The sequence below is a fragment of the Periophthalmus magnuspinnatus genome, chromosome 22, assembly GCF_009829125.3.
Source record: "Periophthalmus magnuspinnatus isolate fPerMag1 chromosome 22, fPerMag1.2.pri, whole genome shotgun sequence".
Taxonomy (NCBI): Eukaryota; Metazoa; Chordata; class Actinopteri; order Gobiiformes; family Gobiidae; genus Periophthalmus; species Periophthalmus magnuspinnatus.
This window is the reverse complement of record NC_047147.1, coordinates 5,345,987-5,359,315: the sequence shown is the minus strand read 5'-3', so window position 1 is coordinate 5,359,315 and position 13,329 is coordinate 5,345,987. Positions and strand designations below refer to the sequence as shown.

At 36.9% G+C, this 13,329-nt stretch overlaps 1 protein-coding gene across 2 annotated transcripts in view; it reads right to left on the bottom strand.

The window, feature by feature from the left end:
• Nucleotides 1-13,329, bottom strand: part of fndc3ba (fibronectin type III domain containing 3Ba) — a 193,678-nt gene that overhangs the window by 7,037 nt on the left and 173,312 nt on the right. For both annotated transcript variants that reach the window (XM_033988140.2, XM_033988141.2), the window contains exons 25-26: nt 6,039-6,205; nt 2,637-2,764 (exon numbers count right to left, since the gene is read on the bottom strand). In XM_033988140.2, coding sequence (XP_033844031.1) covers nt 2,637-2,764; nt 6,039-6,205 — 295 coding nt within the window. The remainder of the gene's footprint in view (nt 1-2,636; nt 2,765-6,038; nt 6,206-13,329) is intronic.

Here is a 13,329-nt window from a genome sequence, read left to right as displayed (position 1 = left end):
AAGACAATACACGGAAGTTTTTTGTTTGTTTTTGTTTTAATTTAAGAGACACTTTTAAAAAACTGTGCCTGAAAATCTGCAGTACGGCACCAACATGCCATCAACACGGGATGAACATACCTGCAAGTTAAGAAAATAAAACAGCACCAACATGGCCTATCTGCTTTTATTTCCTTTGAAAGCTTTTGTCGTCTTTTTACATTGACTAAGTTCTTCATGCTGCCCCCCCCAACATTGCACCATCGATTCATTAATGCCAAGTTTATGTGCAGTGGCTCTATTTCCTTCTTTGACACTGAGCTTTCGTGCAGTGGCTCTATTTCCTTCTTTGACTCCAGATCCTTTGCCTTTATCTTAAAAGCTGCATCTTATTCATTTCTTTGTGTTTTCCATGATGAGGCTGTGGCATGATGCGCAAATTTACAGTTCAAAATCAACACTAGTGTATTCTTCAGCGCATAATCTTTCCCCACGTCTGTCTCACTTTTGTATTTACTGCTAGAGAGCACCCCCGGTGGCCGTTAGCCAGTAAAAATGTATAAATTAGCTGCAGTGTTGTAGAGGCCGCAGGGTTCAAAGCGTGGGGAAAAAAGTAGCAGTTGATAGTCTGAAAATTACAGTACATAATGTGCCTTTAGAGAAGCACAAGGAGTTTTAAAGGTGCCGACCTCTGAACGGTCTTTTCGATCAAGGCTAACTGAGCCACTGTGTGCTTCAGGGGAAATCACAAATTTCTTCTCAGAGTCTAAAATGAGGCCTATGATTGTGGTTTGAGCAGATAACAATAACAACAACAACAACAACAACAGCAGCAGCTTTCAATCTTATCCTCGAATGAACCCAGGAAAACAAATGAAGGAGGTAGAAATAGAGTGAACTGTTTAAACCCCAAAGTGACTGAATAAACGGAAATAAACGCATTTTATTTCATTACGTGTGTTAAAAAGCACTAAAAACTTGCAAAAAAACTGTCGCCCACCTGCTTGTTTCCATTATTTTGCTCTAAAGATTTGTCTTAACTTTGTATCATCCATGGAGTCCTGCAGGAAAGTTACGCACTGCTGCTTTTAAACGATGTTATGCAGTGATTCAAAGTTGTTCTGATTAACTATACGACTCCCTTTAAGACTCAGGTTTTGCATTGTTTTGTCTCAGAAGTCGACAAGATAAAATAACTTGACCTTTTCTGTTTGTATCTTTTGAAATAATAGGCACCGCAACACACGAGCTCACTGTGCCTCAAAGCTTATACTCACTTTTATTAAAATCTGAAAACATTAAGCTAATTTGAATTTGAATAGGTTGTTTATTTTACTAAATACGACCCAATTACTAATACTTCAGTTTGTGGTTTGATTTGATTTATTATGCCTCAAAATTAGTCTAAAAAAATTATTCTCTCTTCTTTCTAAACACAAAAGTATCTTCTGGTGAAGTATTTATTTTACTTGTGTACTTTTTAACATGTTGTCAGTTGTTCGAATGTTTTTAAAAATGTCGTATTTGAGGGGCGAGATGTGTTAGATGTTGTATTAGATCAGAGGTGTCCAAACTATGGCCCGGGGGCTAAATGGAGCCCTCAGACCAGTTTTTATTGGCCCTCAGACTTCCTCCTGAACAGGTCCAATTGATCATAAGCAGCACTTTCAACATTAAATTAAATTATTTCTCCCACTATATCCTCAAACATCACACTCCAGTGTGTCACAGAACTAAAATGAATGTGTTTCAAGTCTTATTAATCCACAGCGGCTCTGTCAAAGCTGTGTGTAAAGTGCTGCACTGTATTGATCACCGTCTGTGGCCCTTTGCTTTGAATGGGGGTCTTACAATGAGTTAATGTTTTATTATGGAGGTAAAATGAATGAATGAATGAATGAGTGAGTATAATTATCATATAGTTACTTCAGGGTTGAGTCTCTATTCTCTTTTATTTATTTTTTACCTTTTCCTTTCTTCCTGTCCTTTTTTCATTTTATTCCCTTTTTTCTTTTTTTCCACTTTTCTCTTCTTCCTTTTTCTTTGATTGAATAATTGGACAACCTTCAATTATTTATTTATTTTAGTGTAACTCGCAAAAACCTCACAGATCAAACTGAACAGGAAGTACTGACGCTAACAGTGAGGCTACGCTTTTGTGCACAGAGTCATTACATTAAAGCGCATTTGTCAAACTCTGGACTGAAAAGATTACAGCTTTAATGTCTTTAACGTTTCTCCTGACACGGCTAAATTCCACCAAACTGTTGTCGCAAAAAACTCAAGGTTACATTTATGAATCTGATACCTTAATTTGAGTGCAAAAATAACCAAAACACACCAATTCTGAGCTCATTTTTGTCAAGACACAAGAAGAAGAAGAAGAAGAAGAAATTGGCTCACGAAATTGCCTTAACAATCTTGTGGCTTGAAGTCCCTCCAACTGACAACAATAACAGCTACTTGATCGAATAATGAGACCACTTTAAGCAAAAAATGATAGGAAAAAATGCGAAAAAAATCCAAAAAAATCCCACTAGTCCAGTTTTGCTGATGGAGACGATGTTTCTGCCAGTTTCATGTAGATAAAATGAGTTATTACAGAGATTTTAACTATAAAAAAGGACTAAACAGTGCGTATATGGACAGTGTAGTACCTGTTTGTACTCGGACTCGCGGCCGACCAGCACTTGCAGAACGTAGCTCACGGGGTCGCCTCTCATTGGTGGAATAGTCTCCCATGTGACCTCACACGTGTTGCCCTCCAATTGGTGCACTTTGGGAGCTATGGAAACAAACAAATAAACATAGTAAACACAATTATTACAAAGTGGATGAGGTTAAAAGAAAGGATAAGGAATTCTGTGTTAACTGGTTTAAATGTAGTTTGAATACGTAAATGTTCAAACTAACTATTTATATTTATTAAAACCCAAGTCTAACAATTATAACTGAATACCAGACTGTTTTTCCCCTTTTAATCCAAATAATTTCTTTTTTTTTTTACTACATAACTACACATAAGTACATGTTAATTAGCCTTCGTCAATTATGAATAAGGACTTGATTCATAATGAACAATTTATTGGTTCATTATGAATTAAGGGTTTCTTATGAAGGCTGTAAATAGTGTACAGTGGTCCCTCGTTTATCGTTTTTACGTTTGAAAAAAAAACCCGCAACAGCCAAAATCTGATTATTCTATATGTTTTTGTCTGTAAAACCCCTCACCACACACTTTATACACTTTTCTCACACAGGCATTAACATTTTCTCACATTTCTCTCTCGTTTAAACTCTCTCAAAGTTCAAACCTTCGTAGGCGCCTTTGTCGGTGCAGAACGTTTCATCGACATTATGGGTTTTGTCAGGGAGAAAACAAATTGCAAACATACAGCACTTCAGAGTCACACTGCGATCCAACATTTATGTAAATTTGATTAATATTTCAATCTGGTCATTATCTGAACGTCTCACATTTTCGTAAAGAATTTGAGCGATGTGTGTTCTAGATCCCAGGCAATAGTTATTAAAGTGTTGCCTTATATAATAAAAGACTAATTCAAATCTGTCAACTGGACAAAAAGTTTTAGAGTGAAGACGTTTTGCTGCTCATCCAAATCACTTCTTCAGTTCTGGTCAAATTACTGTTGGACACTGCCATATATCTGTCTGAAGGGAGGAGCTAACTAACACACTGATTTGTTTACTGGTTCATCCAAAGGAAAAAACCCTGAGCCGTAAACAAAGTAATGTGTCTACTGCATTCAGTGAAGAGACAGTGAGCGTTACACTGGAGAAACTAAACAGCCACTTCATAAGAGAATGAACCAACACAGTCGTGAGAGCAGCTCAGGACCACAGTCTGCTGTACATCTACATCTCAAAGACACTAACCACTCCTTTGAAGACAGTGAAGTTCAGATCTGAGCCAGAGAAAAGAAATGGTTTGAGAGGAGAGATAAAGAAGCTATTTTTGTTCGGAAAGACAAAACAAACAAAAGAAACAAAAGAGAAAAGGAATAGGAGGGCCATTAAAGGTTGAATAGGGTCGTTAAAGCTGAAACTGGAGACAATAGCTGTTTACAGTTTCAGTGTAGCTAGCTCCTGCTTCAGACAGATGTAAGGCAGTAATCTGACCAAAACTGAAGAAGAAACGGCTTGGACGGGCAGCGAAACGGCTTCACTCTTCCAGCAATTTGTCCAGTTGACAGATTTAAACTTCATCTTTAGCTATTTGTTTGCAGTTTCTGTTTGTTGGCTAGGTCTCAGTGTATTTAGCTCCGCCCTTCAGCCACTTGGATGAGCAACAAAACATCTTCAGTCTAAAACTTTTTGCCCAGTTGACAGAATTGAACTTTCCTTATGTGTTATTACTTTTTACCCTAATTATAATTTAAACATAAACTGACAACTACCAACCCTTTACCGTTATGTTCATGCAGTATGTGCTATAAACCTGCATACATTTACATACAACACTGTTATTTTTACTCGCGCTACCTCCACCTCCTCCTCTAAGCACCGTTGCATTCAATCGTCATCACTTTAACCGGCAGCTGTCACAAATACTCAGTACATTATGTGATGACGGTTGCATTATTTCAAAACAAAGCCACTGGCTGAATTACGATCTATAATTTTGTTTTCCTATTTACATAATTGGTTGCCTGAGCACTTCTCCTTTGGGACTCGCGCGTGTCACCCTGCACCTGAAAAAACATTACCCGCGACGGCCGGGCTAAAAATATTTGACTAGAAAATAGAAGCAGAAATGAAAGCTGATTGGATGAGAGAGCGCAGATGGAACTAACTGGTTTAGACAAATCAGGAAATCCTTGACAATTTCCATTTGTTTGTGTTACTTCAATGATCCGGGCAGCATCTTTTACCTCACAGCCAATATTGTTCTCAGGTTATTTTGACAATCTGTTTTATTAGCGGAGGGAATGCGTAAAAAGCTGGAATAAGAGGCTTAACCACGATGACAATAATAACCCGTAATACTTCATACGGTAATTTCAGACTCGCAATAACACAAATAATACAGATTTGCAAATAACGCTTTACTTCAGGGGGAGCATACTGTATATACATGTCGGTAAGTCGTCCATTTTATTAGTTAGTTTGTATTTATTTTGCCTTTAATTATGTCTTGTTCTGCTGATGTTGTATATTAGAACTACACTTTAATTAGTCTTAATAAAACATGAACAAAAACTTACTTAATAATGTACAAATAGTTAATGAAGAATGATTCAGGCTTAGTAACTAGCCTGTAACTGATAAATAGAGGTTTGGATTTAGGGCTGTGGTATTAACAAATCTTTGTTACTTTACCCTTTGTGTATGAAAATAATAAAACAAACCGGTCTTACTTATTCCACAAGGAATAAGTAAGACCGGTTAGTACTTGGATGGGAGATCGCTGGGAATTTCAGATGCTGCAGTGGGACTCCAGTGTCCTTAGGCAAGACACTTCACCTGCATTGCCTAGTATAAATGTGGTGTGTGTGACTGGCAGCCTCATATTTTCTTCTTTTCTTCTTATTTTATGTATTTGTAAAGGGACAGCACATACTAATGAATATTTAAAAATGTAAATATCTGTCAGTCTGTCCCAGGGCAGCTGTGGCTACAATAGTCACTTATCATCAACGAGTCTGGAGTGAATAATACACGAAAGTAAATTGACTTTGAGTGCCTGGAAAAGCACTATATAAGACTAATATATTATCATTATCATGATCATTATTATTATTATCATTATTATTATTATCGTTATTATTATTACCATCATTATTATCATTATCATTATTATTATCATTATCATTATTATTATTATTATTACTACTACTACTATCATTATTATTATTGATTATTGAGTTTATTAATAGTAAAGTGTTTAGCTGCAGAATAAGTTCATTCAGAATAAGACATTAATAACGGCCAAATAAACACTAACTAACATGTAATTAACATATGCAAATTATCAGTTTGTTAGATGTCGATAACACCCCTAAAATAAAGTATTTTTTAAAATCTGCGGTCTGTGTTACCTTTGAGGGCGGGCGGCACAGACTTGGTGGTGCAGAAAGTGTGCGTCTCGGAGAAGGGTCCCTCGCCGGCGTCGCTCACGGCCTGTATTCTGAAGCTGTAGGAGCTGGACTCCGTCAGCCTCTGCACCTTGTACGTGTGACTGGGGCCGCGGTAGATCGTCACAAACCTGCAAGAAGAAAACACACTCGTTAGATTTTATGTATGGATATATTTTGCGGCGCTGGTACTAAACACAGCTCAGAATCTGCTTGTGTTACATTGGACTCGTTCCATACATAATTAATACATCGATTTCAATAAACGACAAATGAAACAATCATTTTTGGGGGTCAATATTTATCGTTGGTGCTTTCTTTGTTCTTGCTGCAATAAGATTTGAGCTGTAAACAGTTGAATAAATGACATCAAACCCATCTAAAAACTCATAATTTTAGACTTTATTCCATTTCGTCATATTAAAAAACACATAAATATGACTTTCAAAATGCATTTCTCGAACAAAAACCACACAAACTTTTAAAAAATTCCATTTAATACATCCACGACTATTGGAATAAATCAAACGACACTAGTATCGATCGATATATTGCGAATATAAAACAAAACGCACGAGATGACGGTTGTAAATCTGACAAACGCCGCTGTAAAAAGTCATTTATTTTGTGTTAAGGACAGATGAATGCAGCGGGCGCACGATAAATCAGTGAATAAGGATTTGTACGCTGTAACGCTATTCATCCTCAAGGTACCTGGAGTCTACGGGAGCTGAAGAGGACCAAAAAGAGGTGAGTGACGAGGACGGGGAAGAAAAGTGACTGGTAATTACGAAAGAGGAGGTCGAGATAAGATGGAGGATGTGACGGAGGGAGGAACGAGGGAGGAGGAGGTAGTAAAGGTTTGGAGCAGGGCTATAACTCCACAGAGCTCTCTTTGCCGTGGTACTACACACAACTAATGAGTTTTTTGGCTGATAAATGTGTTTGTTGTTAGTTCACTGCAAAAAAAACAAGAACAATGCAAATGTTGTGTGCAAAATAGAGCTGTACTCGATTAATCGTGCAACTGAATTCTGTAATAGTTGACGAATCGCTGTATTTAGATCATAAGGATTTATACGAGACAACAACGGAAAGGAGAAGTTACTGAGTGAAGGCTGGACCTAGATTTTCAGGGGGCCCTAAGCAGAATTTGTCTCTGGGCCCCTTGACAGTGAATATATTTGTGCGTAGCTACTGGTAACTCACATTTATCACCTTGTCCAATTGTGTTTCTATTTATACGACCAAAATCTAATCTAAACTTGTAAAACAGCCTTTCAAAAATACCTCAGGGGTGTAAAAATAGCTGCCCACACTTGCGCTTGGTTCAAAAACAAATGTAGGCAGCAGATATTTTGCTACTATTTATAAAAAATACATGTAATCCTTTATAGAGGGATATTTACGCTGCTGTAAACACCCGAGCACTGTTTCTAGTGCAGTATAACTTTAAAAATTCATGGTTTTTTTAATTCTGTAAAGCACTTTGTGTACAAATTGTGCTGTATAAATAAACTTGCCTTGCTATATTATATTATTTTCAGTATAAATGTATGCGCTCTTGGGGGCCCCCTGCTGGACTCGGGGCCCTCAGCAGCTGCTTATTCTGCTTAAAGGCTGAACTGGCCCTGCTGAAGATGAATCTGTCTGTAGTAAGTAAGTAAAGTAAGTAAATTTATTTATTCGGTCATTACATTCAAATCAAACATTGTACATAATATTTCTATAAGTAAAAAGAAATAAATAAATACTTAAAACTCCTAACCCATTTTAATAATATCACACAAGAATTCAAAGAAAAGCAGCATCAGTTCTACAACAAATGAGGCAACATGCAAATAAGAGAAAAAACTATAAATAAATGCATTGGTTCCTAGTACTTTTTCTGCATAAATAGTTGTTTTTACATAAATTCTTGTGCAGGTGTCGTCTTCTGAAGTGCAGATTGAGTCAGATACAGAGATACGCAGTGGTGGAAGAAGTACTGGTGCTTCATTTTGTTACTTAAGTAAAAGTACAGATACTGCAGCAAAAAAATAACCAAGAAAAAGTAAAAGTAGCACATGAAAAAGCGACTTAAAAGAGTAAAAAGTAAAAGTATTTCGAGCATATTTTGAGGTCTTATAAGTCTTCAAATGTAGTCATTTTGATCCAGATTTCTGCTGAATTTTGTTCAACAGAAACAATCAAACACATTTTCCCTACCTGGTTTTATTTATAATTTTTTTGCTCAAATTATGAACGTTAAAAATAAACCTTGAACCAGCCTTTTCAGCAGGTCAATCATAGAAAATGCTTTTACTTTTCCGTTCAAAAATGTAGTGAATTAGAAAGTACAAATACTGCTCTAAAAAAAAAAATTGACTTTAGTACAGTACTTTGCTACTTTTACTTCGTTACATTCCACCCTCAGAGATATGTAATAGTCCCTTTTTATTTGACTAATCGATCGGCAGGACATTATTTCTTATGTCGTCTTTGTTTAAATGAATAAAAAGAGAGAAATCCGAGTGACTCAACAAAACGAAAATGTCAAAACAATTAGAACCTCCAAAGTGCAGTCACAAACAAATGGACACTGGCAAATGAGCAGAACACAGTTAATGGGAAACAAAACCTTGGTTCAGATTCAAAAGTTCATTCAGTTATTTACAAAAGTAAACAGGGGCATGATGGGAACGGCCTTGTGCTTTGCCTGTTATTTCCAGATTACAAACACTTTGAATTGTTGAAGTCAAGGCTAATAAAATAATTTTCCTGTTATTAAAAAACACTTGAAATGTGCTTTTACCATCTTCTAAAGTACGGTAATCCAATAATGACATGTTTGTATGAACTTAAATGCTCAGTTTGGAATTTCTGTTGCACAATGGACTGAATATTTATGCTTGTTTTTAATAGTTTTTGCATGATATTGGAAAGTACGTGACCCTGAGTCTTTGTCGCTTCGAGACGAGATCGGGTCAAGTATTTTGGTCTGACGCGCTGCCGTTTGTAAGAAGTAGACGTCGCACAATGCATTTTCTGGTGGTTTAATGAACAGCAACTTAAGCAGGTTACGCACAAACAGATGGTAAAAATGTAGGTCGACAAAAAATGGTACGGTAACAAGCAAAACGAAGTGGTTAACGATAAATAAAGCGACCTGGTGTCTCCACTCTCCACCTTCAAACAGCAGGAAATGCCTTTAAATCTACCGTCACGTCACCTTTGCCCACGTAAACCCCGCCCCTCACGCATTACCATAGCAACCAACTCACCCATATGGCTCCTACAGTTTGTTTTGTTGGTTGTACGTTTGATTTGTGTACTAAAAAATATCACTCAAGCCTGACAAACCATTTCAGTCTAACTCCAGCTTTATCACAACTATAAAACACCACATGGTATTTATGTGGAAAAATGACATTTCTATTGCCTGAAAGTCTTTTTATTAGCAAAAATCTGTAACGAAATCAAGTATCGAGCCAATTCCTGGGTTATCAACATCGAGTTTTAAGTTTTAATATCATTTTAATATCACTAGTTGGTTGTGACGTTCCTTATAAACAAAATTTTTTAGTCTTTTAATTCATGTATTTGTATTTTTATAATGAAAATTCTGCTCTAGGAAGATCAAGTTGACCTTACCTCATGTTAATTGAAGTACACAGAATACTACAGTACTTGTGTATGGCTATTTAGTTATAAAAACAACAAAATTTAAATATCCCAGTGATGGAAAAAGTACTCCATTTTGTTACTTAAGTAAAAGTACAGATACCGGAGCAAAAAAATACTACTAAAAACAAACTACTGAAGTAAAACATTGAAGTACCTGTTTAAAAATGTACTTAAATGAGTAAAAACTAAGTATTTTGCGCAGATTTTCAGATCTAATAAAGCTTCAATGTAGTGTTTTTGATAAAGATTAGTGCAGAATTTTGTTGCTCATCTGTTTTTCGTTGTATATATTTGCAGCTCAAGCTACAAACGTGTTAAAAATAAACCCCTCCAGCTTTGCAAATCTCAGACTATAATAAAATATAAATGTTTAAAAACGTAGTGAAGTAGAAAGTACAGATACTTGCCATCAAATGTAGTGACGTAAAAGTAAAAAGTATAAAAATGTTCAAAAATCTACTATAGTAAAGTATTGTACACTGAGGAAAAAAAACAAAAAAAGGTAATTTACTGTTTTTACTTCATGTTCCACCACTGAAATACTCCCATTAAGGATTCCACAATATAACATGAAAACTAATATTACGTCAGATATGTGCAGTACTACATTAAACCAGGATAGGGCTTGAATAAATAAATATCATTAAGTACAGGATGACAGTAACAAGCAGTAATTACTGTTTATAATGCATGAATTGTGCCCCACTGAAGCCAGTTAAAAGCGATGACAACATTAATTAAGACTTTCTATTTGTGGTGTATTATGTCTAAAGCCTCACGACTGTTGTCATGGCACCTTAGCATTCACGGTTTCTCTGAAGCAGGGAATTATGGGTCGTGCAGCGGTAGTGACCGTCAAAATAAATAAAATAATAATCACTTCAAATGCGCGGCTTTTAAAGGGCAAGGACGGAGTGTACAAACTGAGCAAATATGTCTGCATTTGGAGATAAGACGAAGAAAATTATGGGGAGTTTTAAAAAGGGACATAGGTTAAGCTTAAGACGACGAAATGGCGATTAATGACAAAAAATAAGAGTTTGCTTTCGGGAGTAAAGGTGAATGCGTAAATCAGACGTGTATTGTGTTGTGAAGGGGGATTACGGCGGACTTGCACAAATAGGGCGTATTACATGGGGTTTTCTTGATTGACGGTCGAACCAAAGTGCTCCCTACGAAGACATTACATTAGCGGAGACGTCCGTTTCCGTAGTAACGCAATGCAATGTCGGTCCGTACGCCGCGGGCATAACTCAGGTCCTGCGCTAGCGATGTGTGACTGTTATTGAACCTGCAGGAAAAGCCCATAAATATGTAAGAACAGCAGGTAAGAGGATTTCACAAAGGCACAGTGGGAAAGGCCCTCGCCACAAAACAACAAGGTTCTGTTTTTTTTTGCTGGTCTAACTTACTAGCCAAAATGAAGATGTATTATGTATCTGTTTATTTATTTATCTATTTATTTTATTTTATTATTATATATATACATTTTTTGCACTATGTGGATGCTTCTGTCAAACTGTATATTTCATGAGAGATACACAATATATGTACGCACAGTTTATTTTTATGTACAGCCCATAATGAAAATATATATAATGCAATTTCTGCTGATGTCTTTTGATGGAGGAAATTTGCTATTACTGTGTGGAAGGAATTCAAACCTGCACGGGATTATTTTCATTACTTACTTTTTATATTATTTATAATATTTGGGTTTTTTGTTGTTGTTGGTTGTTGTTAGTTGATGTTGTTACATTGTATTATTTCTATATATTTTTTGTATTTATTTTGTCTTTATTGTGTATTTATTATTATCAGTATCATTATTATTATTATTGTTATCATTATTATCCATCCATTTTCTTCCGCTTATCCGGAGCCGGGTCGCGGGGGCAGCAGTCTAAGCAGGGACTCCCAGACTTCCCTCACCCCAGACACATCCTCCAGCTCCTCCGGTGGGACCCCAAGGCAGACGAGAGATATAGTCCCTCCAGCGTGTCCTGGGTCTTCCCCGGGGCCTCCTCCCGGTGGGACATGCCCAGAACACCTCCCTAGGGAGGCGTCCACGAGGCATCCTGAGCATATGCCCGAGCCACCTCAACTGGTTCCTCTCAACCTCTGAGCTCCTCCCGTGTGACTGAGCTCCTCACCCTATCCCTAAGGGTGCGCCCAGCCACTCTGCGGAGAAAGCCCATTTCAGCCGCTTGCATCCACGATCTTGTCCTTTCGGTCATTACCCAGAGCTCATGACCATAGGTGAGGGTAGGAACGTAGATTGACCGGTAAATCGAGAGCTTCGCCTTCCGGCTCAGCTCCTTCTTTACCACAACGGACCGATACAGCGACCGCATCACTGCAGACGCTGCACCGATCCGCCTGTCAATCTCACGCTCCATCCTTCCCTCACTCGTGAACAAGACCCCGAGATACTTGAACTCCTTATTATTATTATTATCAATATTACTAGCTAGGTTCTGGGTTCAATTCCTGAACTGGGCTTTTCCATGTGGCGTTTGCATGTTCACTCTTCCCTTCTTTTTTATGTATGATTTATTTAGAGATTTTCCAGTATATATATATATATATATATATATATATATATATATATATATATATATATATATATATATATATATATATATATATATATATATATATATATATATATAAAAAACAGATTACATAGAAAGGTGTAGTGTCCAGAGCTAATATGAGAGGTTTAAAATGTACATGACTTAAAACATGTACACACACAACAAAAAGACCACTTCATATCCGTGAATATATGAAATAAAAGAGAGCTCATGGGATTATCTCCAGTGTAATAGCCATGAAATTATCTAAAAAAAGGTAACCACACGTCAGTAAATTTAGAATCAGAGCCTTATTTTCTCCAGTTTCATGAAAGAGAGGGCACCTTTTATCCATTTAGACGGGGTGGGAGAGTGAGGGTCTTGCCAGCGCATCAGGATGGACCGCGTGGCCAAAACATAAAAAAGCAAGTTCTTTTTTTCTTCTAAATAACACGTGTGTGAGGTTGATCTATTCACAATGCATAAAGTCGCAGTTCTACATCTAACTAACCCTCAAACTGAAACATTAATCACTTTGTTTGGTTTTTCTTTTGCTTTACTTACACTATAGCTTAAGTTTTTTAAAGATTTAACCCGTTTTCTTCAAATACCGATGTTTTCTGTGATCAACGAAGGTAAAGATCACGTCCTTCAACAGTAAAGAACAGTGTCCAAACTTGGTCTTGGGAAAGTCTTATTGCACTTGTGTCGCTCTATAGTTATAATCTGTGTCACATGTGGATCATTATGTTGTAATTTGCACGTTTTAAATCGCAATATTCATCTAAAACGACTTCGTAAAAGAAACAATCCACAGTGTGCAACGGGAGCTGATGTCGCCATAAACGTCCGCACAACAAACAGAGCTAACGAGCAGCTGATTTATTTATTTATTTGGTTTAATTTGCACCAAAATTACTAGGAAACGCTGATTAAGAAAACAAAATTGGAGATCGAATAAAGTACAGAGCAGTGGGCGGTGCAAACGAGGACTGATCAGCAAAAAAAGCGAT